Below are 27,043 nucleotides of genomic sequence, written 5' to 3' on the forward strand. Positions count from 1 at the left end.
ATCTGGGCCAAAGCGAAGAAGGATGTCGAAGACCCTCAAACAACTCACTGTCCCAAATTTCGGCGAAATCGGACAATTAATGCGCCTTTTATGGGCCCAAACCTTAAATCGAGAGATCGGTCTATATGGCAGCTATATTCAAATCTGGACCGATCTGGGCCAAAGTGAAGAAGGATGTCGAAGATCCTCAAACAACTCACTGTCCCAAATTTCGGCGAAATCGGACAATAAATGCGCTTTAATGAACCCAAAATCTTAAATCTAGAGATCGGTGTATATGGCAGCTATATACAAATCTGGACCGATCTGGGCCAAAGTGAAGAAGGATGTCGAAGACCCTCAAACAACGCCAAACAATGCCCAAACCTTAAATCGAGAGATCGGTCTATATGGCAGCTATATCCAAATCTGGAAAGATCTGGCCAAATTCGATAAGAATGTCGAAGAGCCAAACACAACTCTCTGTCCCAAATTTAGACAATAAAATGTAAACCAATATCTGGTCTTGATTTCTTGAAGCTTTTGCAGTGCGCAATTCTCATTCGATGAAGCTAAAAGTTTGCGCGAGATGTTTTGCTATGACTTCTAACAACTGTGCCAAGTATGGTCCAAATCGATTCATAACCTGATATAGCTGCCATATAGACCGATCTGGGATCTTGACTTCTTGAGAAAACATGTATTTTGTTTCGTCTTCCAACAACTATGGCAAGTATGGTCTTAATCGGTGTAAAACCTGATATAGCTCCCATATAAACCGATCTCCCGATTCTTATCCGATTTGGCTGAAATTTTGCTCAATGACTTCCATTATGGTCTCCAACATCCACACCAAGTATGGTGTGAATCGGTCCATAACCTGATATAGCTTTAATAGCGTGGACAATTTTATCCGTTACTATTTGATACCGAACAAAGAACTTGACAAATGCGATCCATGTTGGAGGGTACATAAGATTCGGCCCGGCCGAATCTGTATGAGTTACACGCATCAAAATACAACGGCTGCGTTGGCTAGGTCATGTTGTCAGAATGGATGAAGAAGCTCCAGCAAAGAAGTCGTTTGAAGGCAAACACGGTGGCACACGCAAACCGGGAAGACCAAAAGGCCGATGGGAAGATCGAGTGGTGGGATACACCTCGAAACTTGGTTTCAGAAATTCTAGAATGAGCGCAGAAGATCGAGGCGCTTGGAACGCTATTCTACGTTCGGCTAGTGAAACAAATATTCTGTCGTAGCCAATTAAAGTAAGAAACTAAGCTGAGTTACATTTGCCTCCACTGTTGTACTTAAGTCATGAATTTACTATTTTTGATGTAGAAGTCACTTCGTTTAGAGTTAAGGAACTTCGGCTGTGGTAAAGGATGGCTCTATTACGAGAAAATTCAATTATGTTTTGTTTACAGCAAAAGTAATTTTTTGCCCAGTTTATATGACAAGCATTATAATAGAAAATAATTGGGTTATTTTGACAATGGAGGGCTTCAGCATTACTTAGGTACTTATGCCCCACATCACTACTGAGGTCTACGGTTTTATTATACCCAGCAGCAAGAGAGATAGACTCATTGATACACGCAAAATAAATAAATCGTTTTGTATATTTTGTGGTCAAGCAAGTCTCTTGTATTGTGGAAGTATCGTTTTTATTGTAACTGTATAACGTTTGTCGTTAACGTTGACCGTTAGTCGTAAATTTGCCAATTTTTGATGTAAAAGTCACTTTGTTTATGGTAAAAGTAGCAGGAACTTCGGCTGCTGTAAAGGATGGGTCTTTAGAGCGAAAATCCAAAATTTCTTTTAAGCCAAAAAAGATTCGTTTACAGCAAAGTATGGTTTGATGCGCGAAAAGATGATTCGTTTGACTTGTTCATCTCTTGTGTCTCTTTCATTTGCCACACACATCTTTTTTTCGAATTTTTCACTAAGTTTAATTAGTATTGGTAGGAATGCGGTTAGGTGCGGTTGGTAAACACAGAAAAGACTACATTTCAAATTCGCTCTAGGTAGAAAAATATCTACAAATAAACAAAACACACTTCTACAACAAAACAAGGAGCTAGCCTGGTGAAAATGAAGTCACAAACCATTTGAATAATAATAAAGCATCAGCGAAAAGAAAGTCACGAAAATTTAAAGAATTATTTCTATTAAAAAATATTAGATAATTATTATTCGACAAAAGAGAAATTCCATATCGATGTAATTATTATTATATGCTAAAAGTGATTTATAAATGAATATGTATTTCCTATTTCCCTGAAATCATTTCGTGCTTTATTTACACCACGCCTTGCTTTACTCCTTCGAAAGTTACCGTGCTTTCAACAGACAGACGGACGGACGGATATAGCAAGATCGACTAAAATGTCATGACAAAAATATTTATACACTTCATGGGCTCTTAGACGCATATTTCGAGGTATTACAAACAGAATGGCGAAATTAGTGTACCCTCATTTTAAGGTGGAGGGTATAAAAAAACATATATAGACATTACGTAAAATTATTATATAAATAAAGAAAAACTATTTGAAATCTCAACTAATATGTTCTTTATATCAAGAATAAAAGGTATTATCAGCGCAAAAAAAACATTTACTTTTACCGTAAACAAAGTCAGATGTTTTATAGAAAAGAAGTTTACTTGGCGAAACGAGCTATTTTTTTTTTTCGTGTAATTCATGTAAAAACTTCTCCCCAAAGAGGTGTCGCACTACGCCACACTGTTCAGACTCGGCCATAAAAAAGAGACCCCTTATTTCAGAACTTAAAACTTGAATCGGATAACACTCATTAATATGTGCGAAGTTTGCTCCTGTTCCTCAATGAAATGTTCACGCGCAAATTTTGAATTATTGATTCACTTATCCTTCAACTTTTTGTACAATGTTTCTTCAATAACTTTTACTATGTACCCGGATTTTGGTTGAAATCGGTTCGGAATTTCTACCGGAGGTTTTTTCGCATCACAAATTTGCAGCATCGAATAGGTGTTTTATGAAAACCAGAGGCCAAATCACCGCATACGTGAACGAGTAAAATCGTTCGAAATCTCTCTATCGTAAATTATGTATCTCATTATTGAACAGGAATTTTTGAAATTTAGGAACGCGATTGTTCAAATTGCCCATTATTTATAAAAACTTTGACAAAAAATTTACATAGAAGTGGCATAACATCCATTTTATACAAATTGAAATTTCATTCGATACGAAAGCGTACTAGGTCATGTATTCACCAGCTGTTTAAAGGCTGGTACCATACCCGCATATTGGGAAATTTTTTTCGTGGTTACTTTTTTTGCTATAGATTTTGAGGCAAAAACCTTGCTAGTTTCATTCAGTAGTACATTCCCCCATAACTTATAAAACAATTTTTATACAAGTACCTATTATGTCATCATTGAGATTTTTGTAGAGTTTCAAACAAGTAATCGCGAAAAACATACGTTTTCAACTGTGGAAAATTAACATAGTGCCAGCCATAATCTAAATACATAGCAAAAGAAGATTAGGTCTGTGCTCACTCTAATGCAAAGTATTGGAAAAGTACACGAACAGACCTATTTTCTTGACTGATGAGCATTTAATTGAGTTGGTAATTTTAAACAAGTTATTAACTATTTAAATTTTGGCAAAGTTGTAATGTTGCCTCAGGTCTGCCAAATTCTAAAACAGACTGAACTTGTGGCGAATCTAATATGGGCATTAACAATTTTAAAGTAAAATATCTTCATTAAAAATAACTACATTCTGTCTTTTATGTTTTAAAATCATAAACCATATATATATTATTCCGCGTCGGACTAAAATTGTGGCTTCTGCAGCCTGAAAATTCCATATCGGATAAAAGATATATATGGGAGCTATATCTAAATCTGCACCGATTTTGACGAAATTTTGCACACATACGACAACGCCAAACACAACACCTCGTGCTAAATTTTTTTAAGATCGGACCAAAATTTTAGCTTCTACCGGCTTAAAACTCCATATCGGAGGAAAGATATATATGGGGGCTATATCTAAATCAGGATCGATTTTTATGAAATTTTGTACACATATGTAGATGTCGATTAAAACACCCCATGCCAAATTTTGTAAAGATCGGCGAAGAATTGTGGCTTCTACAGCCTTAAAAGGCCATATCGGATGAAAGATATATATGGGAGCTATATCTAAATCTGGACCGATTTTTATAAAATTTTGCATTTATAAAACACCTCGCGCAAAATCTTTAAAAGATCGGACTAAAATTGTGGCTTCTACAGCCTTAAAAGTCCACATCGGATGAAAGATATATATGGGAGCTGTATCTAAATCTGGACCGATTTTTATAAAATTTTGCACACATATGTAGATCTTAAATAAAACACCCCGTGCCAAATTTTGCAAAGATCGGACCAAAATTGTGGCTTCTACAGCTTAAAAAAAACATATCGGATGAAAGATATATATAGGAGCTGTATCTAAATTTGAACCGATTTTTTTCAAAATCAATAGCATTCGTCCTTGGGCCAATGAAGTGGCATGTGCAAAATTTCAAGACAATCAGACAATAAATGCGACCTGTACCTTGATCACAAGAATACATGGACAGGCAGACAGACGGACATGGCTAAATCGAACCAGGAATTGATTCTAAGTCGATCGGTATACTTATCAACGGGCCAAGCTCTTCTCCTTCTTAGCGTTGCAAACAAATGCACAAACTTATAATACCCTGTACCACAGTGGTGGTGTAGGATATAACGACTTATTTTGTCTTCTTGATATTTGATTATTTCAGATGTATGTCAGTGGTGCCATCGTTAAAATACAAAGCATTTAGCGGAACGAGCGTTTTATTTATCCCTAAGCTAGCGAATCCGTTAGACTGGTTATCAAAATATATTTGTATCAAAATATATGTATATGAACCTAAAGACAATCGCTTAGACGCTATTGAATAAAATAACAAAAGTGTCTAAATTCACATTTCATTTCTTTCGAAAGAAATAGCTGGCGAATTTAACTGGTGGCAACACTGCACGAGAGCAACGTGTTGCTGCTCAAATGACTGAGAAAATAGAGAGCGCTAAACTGAACAAGATCACCGCATGCCAAAAAAAAATTATCGAATCCAAAGAACATGGGCCAGATCAACCGTCGCAGTCGCCGCAGCAGCCGCAAACGGCATGGCAAGACATTACCGCCGCATCACTCACTCCCCCGACACAGCACAACTACAGTTCACTTGAAACTAAAACATAACAAATTTTTCATCATTTCACTTCATTTCTCTCTGTTTTTTATTTATTTTTCATTTTATTTCACGCCACACAAAGACTACATCATTCAAATATTTTTGAAGGCATTATTTTTCTCGTCTGTTTTGTTGAAACAAAGTGTTGTTCATTTGTTTATTTGGTTAATTTAAGGTCGTCACTTGCAGAAGTAAGGTACATCTATATATCTGTATGTGCCTCAGTGTGTGTTGGTTTTTTTGTGCTTCTTGGAAATAGGCAAAAACACCTTAGCATTGCAGTATTATTGTTGTTGTTGTTGTTTTTTTTATATTACATTTTTGTAAACCTTTTACATACTTTTCTTAATTTTTGCACGTTAAGCAATTATTTTACACTGCTCCTCCCAAGAGGTTTCAGTTTGATTTCGTTTTCTTTATTTTTGTTTTTCACACACGAAATTTTAACGCATACCGTCCCGTCGTAAATACAAAAATATTGTTTTTTCCTTTTATATTTCAATAAGTTTTCAAATTCTAATTCAGTGCGGACTAGTCCATCACACGCACACACACAGCCGAAAGGAAATAGCAAACGAACCGAACGTGGAGAACTCCAACTTGCTAATGAAAAACGTTTCACTCACCAAGAGAGCTCCAACCGTCGCATTCGAGTCGTTGAGAATGTTCTCCCCATTCGTTGGAGTTTTGTTTTGATTGTTGCTTCGTATTTGCCCGTATTGTTTTTGTTGGCGCGTTGTATTCGTTTGTTTATGTGCTGGGGGTTACTTTTTCCACAATTCACCGCCTGCAATGGCATATCACCACCACCGCTGCTAAATTAACAGCTGTTTTCGTTGTGTCCCATGATCTGTCAGAAGAGCGCCACTCTTGGGAAGCAACAAACGATTTAACAGAGTTGTTTCGTTTCAATGTTCCCAGATTTTGTTAGATGCACTCGACGTTAAAATGTAACTTATTAAAAGTAGAATATCAATGTAAATAGAAGAGCACACAACTGTTGCCACATTGACATAAATGTGGAAAAAGGTAATCATTTTTTTAGTGCAGTGCCAATCAGGATTTTTATAATCTATTATGTTATGCTACTATCGAGGAGAACATTGCACTACAATTCTAAACAAAACATCTGACTTGCACTGGATAGGACTAAAACAAGTAAGATCGTGCTAAATTCGGCCGGGCCGAATCTTATATACCCTCCACCATGGATCGTAGAAGTCATTGTGTTTTGTGTATTTCAGTCCATTCGGATAAGAATTGCGCCTTGTAGGGGCTCAAAAAGCAAAATCGGGAGATAGGTTTATATGGGAGCTGTATCAAGCTATAGATCGATTCAGATCATATTAGACACGAATGTTGAAGGTCATGAGAGAATCCGTTGTACAAAATTTCTGCCAAATCGGATAAGAACTGCGCCCTCCAGAGGCTCAAGAAGTCAAAATCCGAGATCTGTTTATATGGCAGCTATATCAGGTTATGAACCGATTTGCGCAATACTTGGCACAGTTATTGGAAGTCATAACAAAACATCTCATGCAAAATTTCACCCAAATCGGATGAGAATTGCGCCCTCTAGAGGCTCAAGAAGTCAAGATCCCAGATCGGTTTATATGGCAGCTATATCAAAACATTGACCGATTTGAACCATACTTACTACAGTTATTGGAAATGATACCTAAATACTACGTGCAAAATATCATGGAAAAACATGGACCGATTTGGCCCATTTACAATCCCAACCGACCTACACTTATAAAAAGTATTTGTGCAAAATTTTTAGCGGCTAGCTTTACTCCTTCGAAAGTTAGCGTGCTTTCGACAGACAGACGGACGGACATACGGACGGGCGGACATGGCTAGATCGACTTAAACTGACATGACGATCAAGAATATATATATACTTTATGGGGTCTCAGACGCATATTTCGAGGTGTTACAAACAGAATGACGAAATTGGTGGAGGTGGAGATGGAGGGTATAAAAACCCCCTCAAACGATCACTCAGCTTGATAACTGTGTAAAATTGAAGCGGTTTGTAGTAATTGTGAATAGATTCATGTTTTTGAATGATGAGAAATGCGTCTTTCTTACATATGGTATGAGGATTAAATCGAGTGATTGTTTCCATATAAATGATGATAAAAAAGCAAGCAAAAATTTGTATCTGTTCATATTATTTTAGTTTGGGAAGACAAGTAATGAAAATGTTATGCTTTCTGGAAGATTTGAACTTGTTTTAAAGTGGTGTACCTGTAAACTTTTATTGTTAATTTGAGTTTTTTTTGCACCGAGCGTTGTCATATGGCAACACCAGTGCTTTTAGGGTACACCAGTGCTTTTAGGGTATTTTTATACCTTCCACCAAAGTATAGCCCGGCTGTCCCAAAAGCATGCTAACTTTAAAATGAGTACAGCTAACTCCTTTAAAATTCTCACAAATACTTCACATTGATGTAGTTGGGTTTGGATTGTACAGGGTCAAAATCGGTCTGGGCCTACATACATTTCCCATAGAAATCGATCTCCCGGCTCTCGTCTAGGCTTAAATTTTGCTCTATTCATACGATTACTTTTGTTGAAAATGTTCTATAACATGTATATCATAGCACCTATATAAACTGGATTAGACCCTTGGCCCTGGAGGGCACAATGGTGACTTCTGTTTACTTTCTTACGCATCTGCCTGTACAATATGGTTCAAATCACATCTCACAAATTAGCTAATGAGTGACTCTCATTAAAAAAAAGCTTTAATTCATTTTTCTATTCCCACTACTGAGTACATACAAAACCTAATAGCTGTGTTATATTTTAATACAATGTGTAGTACAGTGCAATGGAATTAGTATAAAAATGATATCTATGACGGACAACGAAGTTCGGCATAAATTACCAGTACATCAGTCGTCAGGATTGCCAGATATGTTAATGTGGCCACCAGATAAGTTAATGTGGCCACCTTCAGAAATACCTCTATCGTGAATGGCAAAATAGAATTAAAACCAATTATTAGTACGTGTACAAATCTTAATAAATTTTATTTGACTTCTATGCCCCACATGTTTTACCAGTTTTATTAATAAATTTTACAAATATTTTCGAAATTAAATTTTACATATATTTTCATGGCAAACAAACAGACTTGCACTGGATACTTTTTTGCGTTTTATTTTTGCCCTTTGAGGCTTGTCTATTCAGTACTAAAATTCGCTTAAATCGATGCACCTATCTCCGAGATCTGGCATTTTGGGAAATTAGGGTAAAGGGGAGGGTCTGCCACTTCGGGTATCACAAAATGAAGTTCAACGGGGGTCTAACTCTACCATCTGTGAAGATTTCATGAAAATTGGTTCAGGCATTTTTGGGTCTATACGGAACAACAAACAAACTGCAACATTTTTGAACGTTCACAGTACGACCCAGCTTTATTTATTAATTTATCATAATTAACATGTAAAAGCGTGCGAAGTTCGGCCGAGCCGAATCTTAAATACCCTCCCCCATGGATTGCATTTGTCAAGTTCTTTGCCCGATATCTCTTAATAGGCAAACAAAGGATAATGGATGAGCTATTGCAGCTATATCAGGTTATGGACCGATCCGGACCATACATGGTTTGGATGTTAAAGACCATAGTAGAAGTTATAGTGCAAAACTTGTATCGGACCGATACAAGCATATTGTTTTCGGGGATCAACTCTCAATTGAAATGTGTTGTTATGCCGAGTTTTGCCCAAGCACAGTCCAGAGGTAAGACATTCCTTCTCGACTAAAAGCACACGTTTGGATACCAAGCATTCCCTTAGATCCTGAATCCATACTTGGGAGACTGAGGGTCCACCAACTGTAAGATCGGTAGATTGGATGAGGCTGAGGGCGACCGGAGACATGCAGTGTTTGCACTAAACTCCGGCTGTCTCGCAGACCTCAACAAGTCTGAATAAGATGTATCCTACGGATTCAGCATGTTTAGAATGAAGGTTTATAGAAGCGTTGAGAGTGAGGAATCAGAACGTCTCGGCAGTTGTTGCTGACCACTTGTCTGAGGAACTATCAAACACACGGATTCTTGCAAAGAACAGTCTAAATATTTTTCTTTTCCTGAGGCTAAGCACTGAAGATTCTGTAGTGGCCAGTTTTGAAATAAATAAATTTCATTACTGGCTGGCTTCCCTATATATTTTGAGATGCCGCTTTCAAGCCTAAAGTTGCTGGTTGGAACCGCTTTTGCAGAGAAAAAGAGCCTCAATGTAGGAAAGAATGCTAATGCACATCACCAGATATGGGAAAATTCGGTTATCAAGGAAAGGGGTGAGCCGCTTACCGAATATATTATAATTTGCAATCTGGCGATTTATAATAAAGGGAATAAACCGAGGAACAGACAGGAGGTACTAGAAATTACCTTTGTATAGGAAGATATAAGCAGAAGGATATGTGACTGGGAAGTGCTGGATGACCAAAGCTTCTCAAATCATCGTTACATTAGTTTCAGCCATGGAGAAAGTAATGCAGAAGTGGTCCCTCGGCTAAACAGAAGAAAGGCGGATTGGGATAAATTTCGGTACACATTCTACACGACCATTCCTTCTAGACCAGACAAGAAAGCGGCAACTGCGGAGGATATAGACATAATGGTAAAGCGGATCACGAAGGCCTGAATGACTCGCTTGTGTCAGCATGTCCTATAGTCAAGCCAATGCGCAAACAGCGAACGCCATGGTAGACCTCAGAGCTGTTTGGTCTAAGAAAGTACTGCAGAAGCCACAAGAGCACCACACGATTGGGACATCTATAAGGCTGAGTAAGAAAATATAATGGCGGGCTGAGCAAGGCTCAAATCAAATCCTGGGTGGAATACTGCAGCTCCGTAGAGGATACATCTAAGGCCTCTAGGCTAACGAAGATTCTGTCCTCTAGACCTATTACGGTAGGGTATATTCAGAAGTCAGAGAATGTATAAACAATGTTTAGTGAGGAAACACTAGAACTACTCGTTGGTACACATTTCCTCGGAAATTCTCCATCGGACAACGTGGCGCCAGAAGAGATTGTCACTCGTATGCATTCGTCGGAGGTTATTAGGGAAATTGCGCCTAAGTCGAAAATCCTTTGGGTTAGATTACAAGCTGCACCAATGGACTGGCTCCTTGGCTTAGGGATATGTACTTTGCTTGTGTCAGCATATCGTATATACCTGTAAGATGGAGGGACACAAAGGTAATTTTCATTCCAAAAGCATAAAAACCTACCCACACGAAGTCAAAAGCATTGCCTCGTATAAGTCTGTCATCCTTTATGCTGAAGACTCTTGAGAGGTTGATAAAACCTTTCTTAGGGCGAAGATCCCTGGAGATAGCCTGCCGCGGCAGCAGCATGCATATAATAAAGGCAAGTCCACTGAAAGACCTTTTCACGACTTAGTCCCCTACATTAAGGGTTCTCTCGCTGTCAAGGAGTATAAGATGTCAGCATTTCTGGACATTCAATGTGGTTTTAATAAAAAAAAATTGGAGGGTTTAAATAGCGTGTCATGCACTAGGTATATACTGCAGTTGTCAGACCTATAATGCTATATGGTGTTGTGGTCTGGTGAACGGCGCTTCAAAAGTTCACCTACTGTTCAAAACTCAATCGTTTCCAGCCGCACTGTGATGCGAAAAGACAACGCCATCTGATGCACTGAATTTAATGAGACACCTAATGCCTCAAGACATTGTGGCTAGACAAATTGCTGCTACCTCTGCTGTGGGACCAATGGAACTTTGTCTATGTTTATGCGGCAGCTACGGACACCGTGTTATCCTTGTCCGATGTTCCAAGCAGTATGGATTACACATTGCCTGAACCGTTTTTTGATAAAAGGAACTGTACCACTATTTTTGATAGAACCGATAGGAACTGCGATATCCCTGATAAAAGAAGTGGGGTTACATAATACAAGTTAGTTCATCATATTTATCCACGATTAGTTAAGAATTCTTAAAAGTTAGAAAATTGACTTTGTACAAATAAAACTTACTACTCATGAGTGTAGATAAATCAGCTTACAACTTGTGTGGAGTTAGTAATTTTCCTTAAACGATTATTTTTGAAATAAGCGAGAACTTTACTAAACATTGGCAAAAGCATGTGAGAGACAGCATGGGTGAGAGACAGGCGGAACAAAATGTGTTGCGCAATTAAGATGTGTCCGCAACCTAATTGGATGCTCCGAAGAAATCGGAAATAGAAAATTTTTGTTGATAATTTTAACTTTCAATTACAATGCTCGTTAGTTCATGTTTTACTTGTGGGAAGTGATTACTGAACTAATGCTACGCAAAAACAATATCGCAGCTGTTATGAAATTATTGAGCTCGCAGCGATCACATAATTCTTCAGCGCCATAGAAGTTCAATATTCAATATTAGTTCATTTTAACTATTGTTGAGGCTCAACATTTTTTGATTGTATATTGTAGTATCTGCTGTGTGTCCCACACTGGCAGTCAAAAGGAGTTCCACTTTAGGTTCTCGTTTCTTTGAGAACTTTTCTGATTTAGCGGATGTGCACATTCGCAAGTTGTTATTTAAATCTGAATTCAACGGCAGAAACTATAAGGCATTTTCATTCTCCTGTTCCTTTGGTCTAATGGCTGACTGCCAATTAAACCTAACCTAAGCTACAGCAAACATTTCAGCTGTTTTTACTAACAAATTTAGATGGAAACAGCAGATTTTGTTAGTTAAAATAGCAGTGCGCAAAATATGTTTGCTTACACAGCAGTTACATCTGCTTTAGCATTTTCAGCATATAAAAACTACTGTTTTAGCTAACTTTTTTGGTGTTTTTATTAATAACAAATTTTGTTGGGTGCACGAGAACTCAACTATCTACTTATGAACCAATCTGGACGTCATTTGGTGTGGAAGTTGGTGGTCGTAGGTTCCTACCAAAATTTTAAGGTTTTTATTCTCTTCGTTAAACCGAGAGACGTTGGAGCATTTCCCTTGTCATTGCCCGGCTTTCGCGTCTAACAGATACCGGCACTTAGGTGGAGACACAATACCATTGATGAACCAACTTAGGGGAGTTGTATTAAAAACAATTAAGGAATTTGTAAGTAGCACGGCCAGAAAAATTTTAAGTTAAGATTTAACTTAAAATTTTCTTTTTAGAGGTTACTTTATAGTTTTTAGAGCGCACAACTAGCCTATTACTGGCTTAGGTGTATATCCATAATGGCATGGGGCGGATTAATATCTGCACCCACTTTTCAACCTAACAATGACAAAGGAAATGCTCCAACGTCTCATCATCTTCCCCGCATGCCCTACTCATGCTCCGACACCCAAACGATGCGGATTTTGCCATCCTCTGAGAAGGCGTTAATCTCCTTCTTACACTGCAAGACTATTTGTGACCTTACCGTCCTGGTTGTTATTGCCCTTATGGCAATTTTACTGTCGGTAAAGATGTTCACACTCGACGTCCTCGCGTTAGCACCACACCACTTCAGGCATTCCGTGATCGCCCGGATCACCGCCTGCAAGACCGTATTATGGTCAGGCAGCCTAAAACCGATGTCAGTCCCTGTGTTCTCAATGTAAACCTCCAGGCCCACTCTATCCTCTAGCTTTGATCCATCCGTGTAACATGATGTTCCAGATGGCAATACTAGGGTTCCGTCAATCCAAGACTGTGCCGATGGCAGCAGTATCTCGCACTCGACTTCAAGGTTCATCTCAGGTATCCCATCGGAAACCTCTTCCCTTCCTTCCAGGTTTCCTATCGTCGCCTCGATTATACCGCGATGGTATGAGCTGCTCCCATCCTCAATCCATTCTCCGATCGCCTTAAGTTTCATAGCCGCAGTGGCTGCCTCACACTTAATATGTATGTCAATGGATCGGATATTTAGAATAGTCTCCAGTGCCCTGTCCAAGATCACACCTAAGCATTAGACCTTGTCAGATATCGAAATCGTCTTATTGAGGAAACGTGGTGCGTTAAATTCGCCCACCTTTGTCTTCTTCGTGAACAGGCATATTTCAGTCTTCTCTGGGCTAACATTGAGACCTCTGGCTCTAGCCCAGTCATATGCCATATGCAAGACCCTTTCGGCCCTTTTGCATAGCTCGTTCGGATCCTTACCCCTTAGAAGTATTATAACATCGTCTGCGTATGCGTCATATGGTTTATCCAGTCTCTAAGGACCGGGTCCACCCGGTACTGGTCTAAGGATTGAATCTGTGTGTCGCTCCGCACATGGTTAAAAGCCCCCTCGATGACAATGCATACCGTAAGTGTGTACGTTTTGGCATTAAAGGATTCTTCTATTTTATGCACAACCTCGTGCAGGGCAGTCTCCACCGACCTTCCCTTGACATAGGCATGCTGTCTGTATTAGAGCAGTTCGCTGGATGTTATACTCTTTATCATGGTGTCCACAATACGTTCCATGGTTTTGAGTAGAAAGGACGCAAGGCTTATGGGTCTGTAGGCCTTTGGTGTCGCATAACTTGACTTGCCGGGCTTGGGTATAAACACCACCCTTACCTCCTGCCAGGCTTTTGGAGTATATGCAAGTCCTAGGCACACTGTGAAAATTTTGACCAGATGAGGCGCCAGATAGTTTGCCACTTTCTGTAGTAACGCTGGAAATTTTCCATCAGGTCCGGGTGATTTAAATGGTTTGAAGCTCTTCAAAGATTCCTTCACCATAAATTTCGTTATTATAAACCTTCGATCAACGTCATTATTTCAAGAGTCCGGTGTCTTCGTGAGTCCCTTCGAATCCTGTGGAAAATGGGTTTTCATCAAAAGCCTCAACATGTCCTCCGTTGTCTCTGCTCTCACTCCCATGTCGTCTACTAAAGTTTCAGTTTGGACATGGGTTTTTGAGAGAAACTTTTTTATCTTGGCGGCGTCATTGACTCTATCGACCTGTTCACAGAAAAGCTTCTAGGAGGCACGTTTTGCCGCTCTGGTAATCTTATTGTATTCCTTGAGCCGTGTGTAATACACGTCCCAATAAATTTCCCGCCTTTTTACGACGTGCTCTGCTAAAGACTGCGGACCTCTTTCTCAATATTGCGAATCTCCGATTAGATTTTCCGAACATATCGTCACATCTAATACCTCCTCCCTAATCCTATTAACAAAGGTAGCGGTGTTACCAATATTAAGTGTTATTAGGTCGTTAGTATTCAAGAACTCTGCCAGGGCTTGGCCCCGCTTATTAGTGTTGGTACTACCCCACGAAACTTTTAAATAAAGATGCTATCTTTAAGTTTAATTTCACATTTATTAACGGGTACGACCACCACTTTCAAATTTCTATCGCAGATTGGTTCTTATTTTGCCACACAGATGGCTATCCAATTATTATTAAAAAAATCGCTTTTTAGCTAGCATCTTAAGCTAAAACAAGTAAAAACGTGCTAAGTTCGGCCGGGCCGAGTCTTATATACCCTTCACCTTGGAACGCATATGTTCAGTTCTTTGAATAACTTTTCAAATATATATGAGCTATATCAAGTTATTGGCCGATGTGGAAAGTACTTGTCATGGCTGTTACAAGTCATAGAAAAACACAACCTTCAAAAATTCAGTCAAATTAGGAGATCGGTTTATATGGCAGCTATATCAGGTTAGGCATCGATTTTCTAGGCACAGTTATTGCAAGTCATACCAAAACGACATATGTAAAATTTCAACCAAACTCAAGAAGTCTAATCGGGAGATTGGTTTATATGGCAGCTATATCAGGTTATGGACTGATTTAAAAAAATCTTGCCACATGTACAAATCCGAGAGTGGATTCTGTAATGGACTGTATATCTTTAAGTGTTTGACTCCCAGAAAAGTATTTCCAAATAGTAGATCCGTATTCAAATAGAAATAGAAACAAAAAATGAAACAAAGGTACAGGTTCAGTTTGATGTGTTTGAACAGTTTTATTAGAGATTACTCCTTACCGCCTCCTGTCAATGATGCTGCACAAGTGAGTTCTATGAGGCTAAGTCAGCATAAAGCTGGGTTCATAATAGTTAATTTCAGCTATTAGGTGAAAGTTGGAGTGAGACAAATAGGCTTATAGTACTAAATGAAAGCTTTTATCTGCGCTGCAGGCTAAAGCAATGAGTTGCCATATTCTAGCATTAATCATACAAATATGTAGGGGAAATTCAATACAGTATAATAATTCATTTGACTTCATTTAAATTCATTTAAGATAATAATGGTGTTGAACTGGTTTCAACATGCCGGCCGCCTTGCATGAATGCAACATTAGTAGCGACAAGCTCCAGAAATTGTCCAGCCGAATATTGTGCTCTGGGCTATAGGCATACTTGAGGAAGTCTGGATCATCCCAGCTCGCAATATTCTTGGTATTTGGTCATTAGCCAGCAAAATTTCGACGTTGCACGGATTGTGGAAGTTCGGATCTGCTAGATCGGTAATGTGGTCGTATATGGCACGCAGCTTTGGTTCGCTGATTGGTTTGGGGAGAGTTGTTCGGAACTTTTTTTGGACCATACCTATGATCTGGATTTTTGCTAAAGGATCTTGGTATGATTCCAAATTCAATGTGCAGTACTCCTTGTTATCCTTTCTGGTTGTGCGAAGATGCAGTCGCTCGACTAGGGTTTGAAGAATCATTGTTTGAACCTCACCGGAATTCATGAGAATTCTCGTTTTTGCTGGGCCATCGGGTGTTGGGATCCTAGCTAGCAATGTTGGAAGAAAAACGTGCTGTCTTGTCCGATGGCTTAGCCGTTCTCTGAAGTGTAGGTGCGGTTCCTGATCTTGAGCTTTGGATTTTGCACGGTGCTGAGTGCTGTTGGGTTTGCGACTGTTGCACGAACGGCCATTTTTTTCGATCTTGCGTGTAGTGTTTTGGGAGTGTTGATGCATATGTTGAAGAGTGGCTTTAGGAGTTGAGGATTGGTCCACATGTACCATTGTATGGTGGTTGAGTTGACATACCATGCACTTATTTCGTGATGGACACCAATTCCGGGTATGAGCGGTACAGAGGCAATTAAAGCAAAATCCCTTTTCTCTGATTACCTCTCGTCTCCTTACCACAGACATTCCTTGGAAGGCGGGACAATGTTTGAGGAAATGTCGATCCTTGCAAATTCGACATTTGGGTGTGCTAAAGGTTAAGTTAAAAATGTAAGAATTATTGTATGTGTGAACGGAATAGGCTAAGGCTAACGTCTAGGCATTGGGTAGGATACATAGTTTCACCAAAGGACGAATCAATGTTCCGTTTTGTGTGCGGATTTCCGCTACACGTACATTGGAATCTTTACCAGTGAAAACTTTGATGACTCTTCCCAGACACCATTCAGTAGGGGGAAGATTGTCATTTTTTACAATGACGAAATCGTTCTCTTTTAAGTTTACTTGGGCAGACTTCCATTTATATCGTCTCTGCAACTCGCACACATATTCATTCTTCCACCTTTTGGCAAACAGAAGTTGCAAAGTTTTAAGTCTTTGCCAGCGATTTAATAATGATTGGTTGTCTGAATATTCTTCCGGGATAGCCATTAATGCAGCGCCCCGAAGTAAGTGGCCAGGTGTAAGTGGAAGTAGTTCAGACGGATCCTCGCTAATTGGGGACAGCGGTCGGGAGTTGAGTATACTTTCGATTCTCACCAGTAACGTAGAGAACTCCTCGTATGTAAATTTAAGACCGGAAGCAACTTTTCGTAGATGGGACTTCATACTTTTGACAGCTGCCTCCCACAAACCACCCATGTGTGGAGCGTGAGGCGGAATGAAATGCCAAGTGAACCCATGCATTCCATACTTCTCTGCAATGGATTTCTCAGTTGCCTTCAGAAATTCCCTGTATTCCTTCATAAGCGATCTACTCGCTCCAACGAAATTAGTTCCGTTGTCGGAAAAAACTTGATTAGGAAACCCCCTACGGCCAACAAATCGATTAAATGTGGAGAGAAAAGCATCTGTGGATAAGTCCGAACAAGCCTCCAAATGAACGGCACGTGTAGATAAACAAACAAAAATAGCAGCGTAGCCTTTCTGCAACTTGGCGTTTCGGAGTTTAGATGACTTCAAATCGAATGGGCCCGCGAAATCGAGCCCAGTATGAGTAAATGGTAAAGAAAAAGTGCACCGTTCCGCTGGTAGAGCGGCCATTATTTGATTCCGTATTTTATGTTTGTAAATAGTGCATATTTTGCAGCTTCTGACGCACTGACGAATAGCACTTTTAAGCCGAATAATGTAGAACTCCTGCCGTATTGCCCGTAGCATTATCTGGTGCTCAGCATGCAGAAGTATTTTATGGGTAAAGTCGATGAGAAGCTTGCAAAACCTAGAAGTTTCCGGTAGTATTATAGGAAACCTTTCATTGAAACTTAAATCAGAATTAGCCAACCGACCATTGACTCTTAGCAGTTTATGTTCATCTAAATATGGATTTAGAGTTAGAAGTCTACTTTTGGAGCTTATTGGTAGCCCAGACTCCAAAGCTCGATATTCAGAAGTAAAATGGCAAATCTGAGCCAAGTGAATAAGTCTAAATTTTGCAGTCAGTATCTCTTGGGGAGTAATGAAATCGTTTCGTATCTCAGAAGTATTTCTTTTCAGACATTTCGCCACAAATCTCAACATATAGCACACAACACGCAGTGCTCGAGCTAAGGACGAAAATCGGTCCAGTATATCTTCAGCCATAACTTGTACTTGGCATGTGATGATCTTTTTCTCAAGGGTAGGTTCCTTATACGAAGTTTGCTTTGGCCATGACTCAGGTGGTTTTACTAACCATTGTGGCCCGTGCCACCATAGTGAGTTTGCTTCCAGTTCCGAAGCTGTACATCCCCGCGTACCGATATCAGCGGGATTATCGTTCGTTGGAACATGTCTCCAGTTTACGTTGCCAACATTTTCTCGAATCTCAGTAACTTTGTTTGCCACAAACGTTTTCCAGTGAAAAGAAGGCTTTTGTAACCATGCGAGTGTTATTGTTGAATCTGACCACAGGTAAGTATCGGAAACAGTAAAACGTAAGTTTTGGCAGACAGATTTCAGAAGTTTAGATAGTAATGTAGCTCCACATAACTCCAACTTGGGTAAGCTTATAGTTTTCAAAGGAGCTACCTTGCTTTTTGACACTAGCAGATAGGACGAAGCATGATTGTTTGGATATTTTGACAATACGTAGATACATGCGCAGTACGCCTTTTCCGAGGCGTCACAAAACCCATGAATTTGCAGTTTACATTCAGGGGAGAAATTTATCCAACGAGGAACTTTTATGTTTTCAATTAGAGAGAGGTTTGATATAAATGTTTCCCACTTTTCCAAGGAATGTGGTTTGACTTCTTCGTCCCAGTCCGTTCCATCAATCCAGAGCTGTTGCATTAGCATCTTCGCCATAACGATAATCGGAGCCAACCAGCCCGCTGGATCGAAAAGCTTCGCTACAATGGATAATATTTTCCGTTTGGTAATAGGAGTGGAGGGAACAGAGATCGTGGTAACTTTGTAAAAGAATTGATCCGTCATGGCATTCCAACGAATACCTAACATCTTTGTATCGCTAGTTTCTTCAAATTTTAAAAAATCTTCAGTTAGAAGATCCTCCGGGGGCAAGTCTCGGAGAATTGTGGAGTGATTTGCCGTCAATTTCTTTAACGGAAATCCAGCGGATTGTAACAAATCAATAAGTTCCAATATATATGACCGTGCCTCGATTAAAGTATGACCCCCAGAAAGTATGTCATCAACATAGATTTGACTTTGAAGAATTGACGCAGCTGTTGGGTGTGTAGATTTCCCATCGTCACTCAGTTGTAACAGTGTTCGAATCGCTAAGTAAGGTGCACAGTTTACACCAAAGGTCACAGTGTTTAAACAAAAATCCTGAACTCCCTCAGTTTGAGAGTTCCGAAACAGTATTTTTTGAAATGGTCTATCCTCCATATGAACATGAATTTGGCGATACATCTTTTCAATATCACCATTGAATACATATTTAAAAAATCGCCAGCGAAGGATCACGTTCATCAGGTCATTTTGAAGCGTTGGACCAGTGTGTAAGATATCATTAAGGGAAACTCCGGTAGATGTTTTCTTTGAGGCATTAAAAACCACTCTTACTTTAGTAGATGCACTTTCCGGCCTAACCACCGCATGATGTGGCAAATAAAACGAACAATACTGATTGTTTTTGTAGATTTCAGTTGATGGTGCGGGGTCCATATGGCCTAGTTTTAGGTACTCCTCTAAAACTCTTGTGTATTCCGAAGCTAGTTCAGGAGAACTTTTCAATGTTTTTTCCATTCTGAGATACTGTCCCATAGCAGCACGCCGTGAAGATCCTAGAAACATTTCAGCGTCAAGATTCTGTCGAAAGGGCAACCTGACTACGTACTTCCCATCCGCCAAACGACTTGTGGTCTTTTTGTAATATTCCTCACACCAAGCATCGTCTTCTGACACACTTCTTGCAACAGGAACTTCCTCCAACTCCCAAAACTTTCGAATATCCTCATTAAGTGAGTCATTAGACGTCACCCACGAAGCCAAAGTAGTAACAGTGCGAGTTGTTGGCGGTCCGCTGATTAGCCAGCCGAATTCCGTCTCCTGAGCCAAGAGTCCACCAGAAACGTTTTTTCGGATACCAGATCGAATAATTGAAGGTAATACGTCGCTTCCCAAGAGCATATCTATCTGCCCCGGTTTGGAAAAGTTCGGATCTGCCAATTCAAGGCAATTCAAGCTTGACCAGTCCGAAATTTGAGTGGGAATTCCAGGCATCAATTGATTAAGGCTCGAAACAACTATGGCCGAAGCTTGAAGCCTATAGTCCGACCTACGAGACTTCAAAGTAATGACACAAACTTTGGAGGAGTTTTCGAGAACAGCTCCCCCTAGGCCGGAAATCCTCGTGAAGGATTTCTTCGTTGGTATAGACAGTCTGTTTATTATTCTGTTAGATATAAACGACTCCTGAGATCCCTGATCTATGAAGACCCGAATGGTAAACAATATACCCAAGTGCTCAATGTCAACTAATGCCGTGGGCAAGACAGTTGACTCTCCTGAATCTGAAAAGTATAATTGGACATTGGAAGTTGGACATGTTGTGGAATTTGCGGCAGCAGACGTAGAAGGCTCTTCTTCATAGTCGGCTTCAAGATGATAGGTCTCAGTCTGATAATGAGATTCCCGTTGATTATTCACAGTTCCAGGCTTTGAGGGTCTAAGATTGTCATCATGGTTTCCAGAATTACACGACTCCGGGTGCAGCATTGTGTGATGTTTCTGTTGGCATTTCTGGCATACATGTTCACTTTGACATTTCTGGTCAAAGTGTCCGTAAGAGAGACAATTTCGGCATATCTTATTATCAGTTACGAATCTCAGTTTCTCCTTGAGTGGCCATGATTTAAATTTAGTACATTGTCGCAAAGTGTGATTCAGACGACAGACCTTACAGGGACGGAAGTATGAATCAGATTTAGTATGGAAATTTTGGGCCTTGTTAGACGATGAAGAATCCCTTGAAGGCCTCCTCATGTCTGAAATTGATTCCAGCATACTCAAGCGCTTTGATATGAAATCGTCTAACTGGGACCAACTTGGCATCTGTCTATGATCATGGATCGAGTTTTCCCAAGCTGTAAGGGTTTCCTCCGGCAGTTTGGAAGAGACCCAATAAACCAGGAAAGGATCCCACGTTATTATAGAAATATTGTATGTCCTTAAGACCGCGAGACAGTTATTTACTATGTACAGGAGATTCCTTAATCCTTTCCCCTTTTCCGACGTGACAGGGTCAGTCTCAAATATCTTTCTCAGTTGATGGTTTATGAGAATGCGGCGATTCTCATACCTCTGACGCAGAGCCTCCCAGGCTAAATTGAAGTTATCATCAGTGAGAGCGAACTGTTTTACAATCTGGTTCGCTTCACCTCGTGTTTTAGCCCTTAGGTGAAACAGTCTTTGGGCTGGAGATAGCTTAGGATGTTTCGTGTAGATGGCCGTAAACATGTCCCTAAAGCTGGGCCATTTATCATAACCTCCACTGAAAAATTCAGTATCACATGGAGGGACTTTTAAAGCGTAACCACCTTCCTCTGTCACTTTCATGCTGGGCTCATCCTTTGAAGTAGTCTTCTCAAGCTTTTGTCTTTCAATATGCATAAGATCAAGAATAGATGCTTTACAGTTCTTGTAAGATTTACAAGATTCTGAAAACTTTGCATGGATTGATGAACGTACTGCCTGGGTACAACCCGGGTCTTCGGATGTCATCTCGGTCTCATATATCTGGACCAGTTGGCGCCACCGACGTTCCAAATCATCAAGCTCGACTTGGAGACCTGAGAATGAATGGTCCTCAATTGGCATGTCGGAAAAATTGGCACAAAGGGTGACCACCTGGTCCGAAAAGAATATAAATTTCTGAGAAGCCATTCCGTAGCTTTGCAAGTTCCAACTGATACAAATTGAAAATAATTCAGAGAATTCCCCGAGATGTTCCGTTTCAAACAATCTGCGTACGTACGTTCAAATTCCTAACGAAATAAAAGAGTGGTGAAGGCTGCTTCAATTATGGAGATATAACCCGAATCTTCGGCTCAGTACAAAATGAGAGGCTCAGTCTACTTAGCCCTTGTACTCGCTCCAGCAAACCAGACCCAAGACCAAACAAAATCTTCTGAAGAATATCCCTAAATACAGCGGACAAAGAAAGGCAAAGGATATCGTTATACCACACAGTTTGTTTCAAAGTTTCCTTTCAATACACGGGAATTCACGAATATTAGTAATCCAATTTTGTTCAAATCTGCATATATGTAAATAAGTATGTGTATATATAAGTGATCTTAATCACTTCGCTTTATGTGGTCTATATGGTTTTGTCGTCCTTATGGAACCAAATACAAATTCAAGGTCCTTATCCGATGTCCAAGTTTATCATTAAAAAATACGGCGAAATAAAATGTCCTTCCCTTTTCAATATCTCACAAATTCATTTCAATATCTTAATTCCGGAACGTAAAAATCGAATTTTGAAATATGATAATTTTAAGTTATAAACACAGTAATTATACCTTTTATATGCCTATTGCGGCTAAAAATTCATAATCGTAAATAATCGATACTGGAGTGATTATATCAAGAAATAATATCCAATTCAGTTAATATATATTTATTCAGTCAATATATATTTGTATGTATGTATCACAGAATATGTATCAGTAGAAAATGTATTAAAGTAGCGTTCTTCTAGACGTTCAAGCGTGTTTCTACCAGCGCTTTTTATCAGGAATTTCTTACACAAAAGTGTACTGGAATTTGTCTAATCGACAAATTTATTTGAAAACCCAATTTTTTCTTCCAATCATTAATACAGCAATGCAAATCTAGTTAGGTTTGGGCCTATTTCTCGAGATTTATACCAACAATTTTCCTAACTGTTATAAACCTGCATGAGGAAAATATTTAACAGATACAGTTTATTGTCCGAATATTATGGGATCGGCTTCTACATGCAATTTTCCTTATTTAAGCAACTTTTTTGCGCAATTAAAAAAAAACGAAAAACAAGTAAGCTCTACTTGCCATGTGTTATCTCTATATTATTACATTCACACTCACCAAGCTCTCTTCATATGCTGCTCACCCCACAGTCAACTTTGTCCACACTTTATGCCAATGCCTTACGCCGTTACGCCAAATTCCAAATCTTCATGCGGTTTTTATCGTTTTCTCGTAATCCAATATTTTTTTTTTAACACAATTAATTTCTTGCCTTCTCTGCTCTTTTTAATATTTTTAATCTTTTCCTTATTTTCTTTGCTAATAAGGTATATTTGGGCTAAAATGTAAAAAATAGCTTTTTTCTCACTATTATAACGTTTCGTGTTAATCAATTCATCACCAATTTAATACACCATATTTTGCACATATTTCTATTAAATATCAACAAATTTTCATATTCTATTATCCAATTCTCCTTTCTTTTTTCTTTTTTAGTTTCGGTCACCTTCGATTTTAAATTCTGTACCGTTTGTTATTGTTAGGCTCCTTTACAAATTTATAACTATCCCATCCATCTTCATTTTATCACTTCACAACTAGAATGAAGGGCCGGCAATCACTTGACATTTGTCTAACCAGTTTTTGCTTCTATCGAAATTTGGCGAGTAGGTGATGGAAAGTTCAGGTGGTATTGGTGAGCTTGCGAGAAAATCGAAAAAATTAACAACAATGAAGAGAGTAATCAAATCGATCTCTGAGTTAATGGACAGAGCAGTAAAGAGTTCTTTAATTGCGTAGGTGGACATGCACTGCTGCCGTTGCAGAGCCTAGAGAGCAATGGCGTCGTCGTCGGCGTGATATTGACTTCTCTTCTGATAATTGAATTGGTGTTTCTCTTAGAGCTGACTGGCCGCTGTTGAATCGGTTGGGGTTCAAAGAGGGCGAATGTAAATATTACAGAGCATGATATACGTGAATGTGCATTTATGATAGCTATGCGTCCCTCTTTAAATAGGTAGTGTTGCCTTTGGTATGAAGAGAACGCGGTCTGAATTTTGCAATGAAAAGAGATTGGGAATCTATTTTCATTACCGTTGCTGCTTCTTGCCCAAGCAATGGTGCGCCATGTAAATCAAGAGTTCAATATGAAATTACACCATATAAAGAATTAGAAACCTAAATCGCTCTTAAAGTGGGTATCTAATTTGTGTTCCACAAACAAGAATTGGTGCAATGAACAATAAAGCAAGAGGAAGATATTTCGTACCTTGCCCTTTCCCCTTCTTCACATCAATGTTTGAGGTTATCTTCGTAGTCATACAAACGACAATTTCATGCTCGTGGAGCACTTTATTTCAAGTCGTTTTAGGGTAAGAGAAATAAATGCGCTTTCGTGAAAAGCTATTTTTAATACAAATTTGGTAATCTGCGGACTAAATGCGAGCCAGAAGGTGAAAATGCTGGGTAAGTGCGAAATTTCTATTACTTCAGAAATTCAGTTATGGCAAAATTTTCAAAAAAAAAGACAATATTTTTTCAGGTTTTCCTTCTTGAAATTTGAAACCTTTGTATAAACACAACCCTATCCGTTCACACATCAATAAACCTTACATACCTTTTATCCATTATATATTGATAGATGTTGCGGGAAAAGTAAAGGTTAAGCGGTGGACGTGATCCAAATATATCTTCTTGCGATTGATTCGTTTACGGTTCGAAGGACCATGTACAAATCCGAGAGTGGATTCTGTAATGGACTGTATATCTTTAAGTGTTTGACTCCCAGAAAAGTATTTCCAAATAGTAGATCCGTATTCAAATAGAAATAGAAACAAAAAATGAAACAAAGGTACAGGTTCAGTTTGATGTGTTTGAACAGTTTTATTAGAGATTACTCCTTACCGCCTCCTGTCAATGATGCTGCACAAGTGAGTTCTATGAGGCTAAGTCAGCATAAAGCTGGGTTCATAATAGTTAATTTCAGCTATTAGGTGAAAGTTGGAGTGAGACAAATAGGCTTATAGTACTAAATGAAAGCTTTTATCTGCGCTGCAGGCTAAAGCAATGAGTTGCCATATTCTAGCATTAATCATACAAATATGTAGGGGAAATTCAATACAGTATAATAATTCATTTGACTTCATTTAAATTCATTTAAGATAATAATGGTGTTGAACTGGTTTCAACACCACAGTTGTTGTCATACCAAAAGGATATGTGCAAAATTTCAGCCAAATGGGATGAAAATTGCGCCCCCTAAAAGCTCAAGAAGCCAAGATCCATGATCGGTTTATATGGCAGCTTTATCAAAACATGGACCGATTTGGCCCATTTACAGTCCCAACCAACCTTAGAAGTATTTGTGAAACATTTCAAGTGTCTAAATTTACTCCTTCGAAAGTTAGCGTGCATTCGACTGGCAGACGGACGGACACGGCTAGATCGACTTAAAATGTCATGACGATCAAAACAAGTAAAAAGGCGTTCGGCTCGGCCGAACTTTGGATACCCACCACCTCGGGTATATATGTAAACCACCTTTTCTTCAAAATCCAGTGAAAAATACATACCTTATGCCCCATAGCAGCTAAATCGAAATATGTTCCGATTTGGACCCAATACTAATAAGTACAAGTCATTGTTCAATTATGTGTAACAAAATATTGGTCTTTTTAGTAGCTTTATCTAAAAATAAAACGATCTGAACCATATACGACACGGATATCGAAAAGCCTAACATAAGTCACTGTGTCAAATTTCAGTGAAATCGGATTATAAATGCGCCTTTTATGGGGCCAAGACTTTAAATCAAGATATCGGTCTATATGGCAGCTATATCCAAATCTGGACCGACTTGGGCCAAGTTGCAGAACAATTTCGAAGAGCCTAACAACACAACATATTTCGGCGACATCGGACAACAAATGTACCTTTAGGGGCCCAAGACTTTAAATCGAGATATGGGTCTATATGGCAGCTATATCCAAATCTAGACCGATTTGGGACAAGATGCAGAATATTTTCGAATAGCCTAACACAACTCACTGTCCCAGATTTCGGCGATATCGGACAATAATGCACGTTTAATGGGCCCAAAATCTTAAATCGAGAGATCGGTCTATATGGCAGCTATATCCAAATCTGGACCGATCTCTGCCATATTGCAGAAGTATGTCGAGAGGCTTAACTTAACTCATTGCCCCAAATTTCGGCGACATTGGACTATAAATGTGCCCCTTTTATGGGCCTAAGACCCTAAACCGGCGGATCGGTCAATATGGCAGCTACATCCAAAGCTGGTGCGATCTGGGTCAAATTGAAGAAGGATGTTGAAGGGCCTAACACAACTCACTGTCCCAAATTTCGGCGACATCGGATAATAAATGTGCCTAAGACCCTAAATCGGAGGATCGGTCAATATAGCAGCTATATCCAAAGCTGGACCGATCTGGGACAAATTGAAGAAGGATGTCGAAGGGCCTAACACAACTCAATGTCCCAAATTTCAGCAAAATCGGATAATAAATTTGGCTTTTATGGGCCTAAGACCCCAAATCGGTGGATCGGTCTATATGGCAGCAATATCAAGATAAAGTCCGATATAGCCCATCTTCGAACTTAACCTGCTTATGGAAAAAAAAGAATCTGTGCAAGATTTCAGCTCAATATCTCTATTTTTAAGGACTGTAGCGTGATTTCGCCATACAGACGGACGGACATGGCTAGATTGTCTTAGATTTGTACGCTGATCAAGAATATATATATACTTTATAGGGTCGGAAATGGATATTTTGATGTGTTTCAAACGGAATGACAAAATGAATACACCCCCATCCTTTGGTGGTGGGTAAAAAAATATATTCACACTTTAGGTCTTAGAAGAATATTTCGAGATGTCATACACGGAATGACGAAATTAGTATACACTCATCCTATGGTGGAGGGTATATAAACTAAACTTTTAAAGGCGCACCTATTTCAAGTCTATTATTTGTTTTTATCTCAGGTACACTGTTATCTTGTCCGAAAGTAAATAACAACGAAATTTTTAGCCTCATTTCAGATTTTTGTCTTCAATGACAAGATGTTAAGTTAAGGATCTATCAACATACCATTTAAAATAAAAATCCTTAATATCAAGGAAAATATATTTCATCAAAGGAAATGTTTCCTTGAAAAGTTAGAAAATTGATAATCTTTAAGTTAAGTTTGCTTATCATTGGCTCGAATCTTTAAAATAAAGACAACCTTTTTGTTCAGTCTGCGATAAAT

The 27,043-nt window shown here is 39.1% G+C and overlaps 2 protein-coding genes across 5 annotated transcripts in view; both read right to left on the bottom strand.

Moving 5' to 3' along the window:
* Window positions 1-5,837, bottom strand: part of LOC106088760 (transient receptor potential cation channel trpm) — a 572,136-nt gene extending 566,299 nt beyond the window's left edge. Inside the window, exon 1 of the mRNA XM_059369571.1 lies at window positions 5,589-5,837. The gene's annotated coding sequence lies outside the window, so the exon portion shown is untranslated. The remainder of the gene's footprint in view (window positions 1-5,588) is intronic.
* A 9,330-nt stretch (window positions 5,838-15,167) lies between these two features.
* LOC131997830 (uncharacterized) lies at window positions 15,168-24,936 on the bottom strand. Of its 4 annotated transcripts, none has more exons than XM_059369577.1 (2): window positions 24,387-24,936; window positions 15,168-16,397 (listed from the first exon to the last, which is right to left on the bottom strand). In XM_059369577.1, the coding sequence occupies exons 1-2, from the start codon at window positions 24,395-24,397 to the stop codon at window positions 15,527-15,529; spliced, it is 882 nt and encodes a 293-aa protein (XP_059225560.1). In that variant the 5' UTR covers window positions 24,398-24,936; the 3' UTR covers window positions 15,168-15,526. The 4 variants fall into 4 exon arrangements, with proteins under 4 accessions (XP_059225560.1, XP_059225559.1, XP_059225558.1 ...); XM_059369576.1 differs by lacking the exon at window positions 24,387-24,936 and adding an exon at window positions 22,889-22,944; XM_059369575.1 differs by lacking the exon at window positions 24,387-24,936 and adding an exon at window positions 16,558-18,221.
* Between the last annotated feature and the right edge of the window lie 2,107 nt (window positions 24,937-27,043).

This window comes from Stomoxys calcitrans, chromosome 5, assembly GCF_963082655.1.
Source record: "Stomoxys calcitrans chromosome 5, idStoCalc2.1, whole genome shotgun sequence".
NCBI lineage: Eukaryota > Metazoa > Arthropoda > Insecta > Diptera > Muscidae > Stomoxys > Stomoxys calcitrans.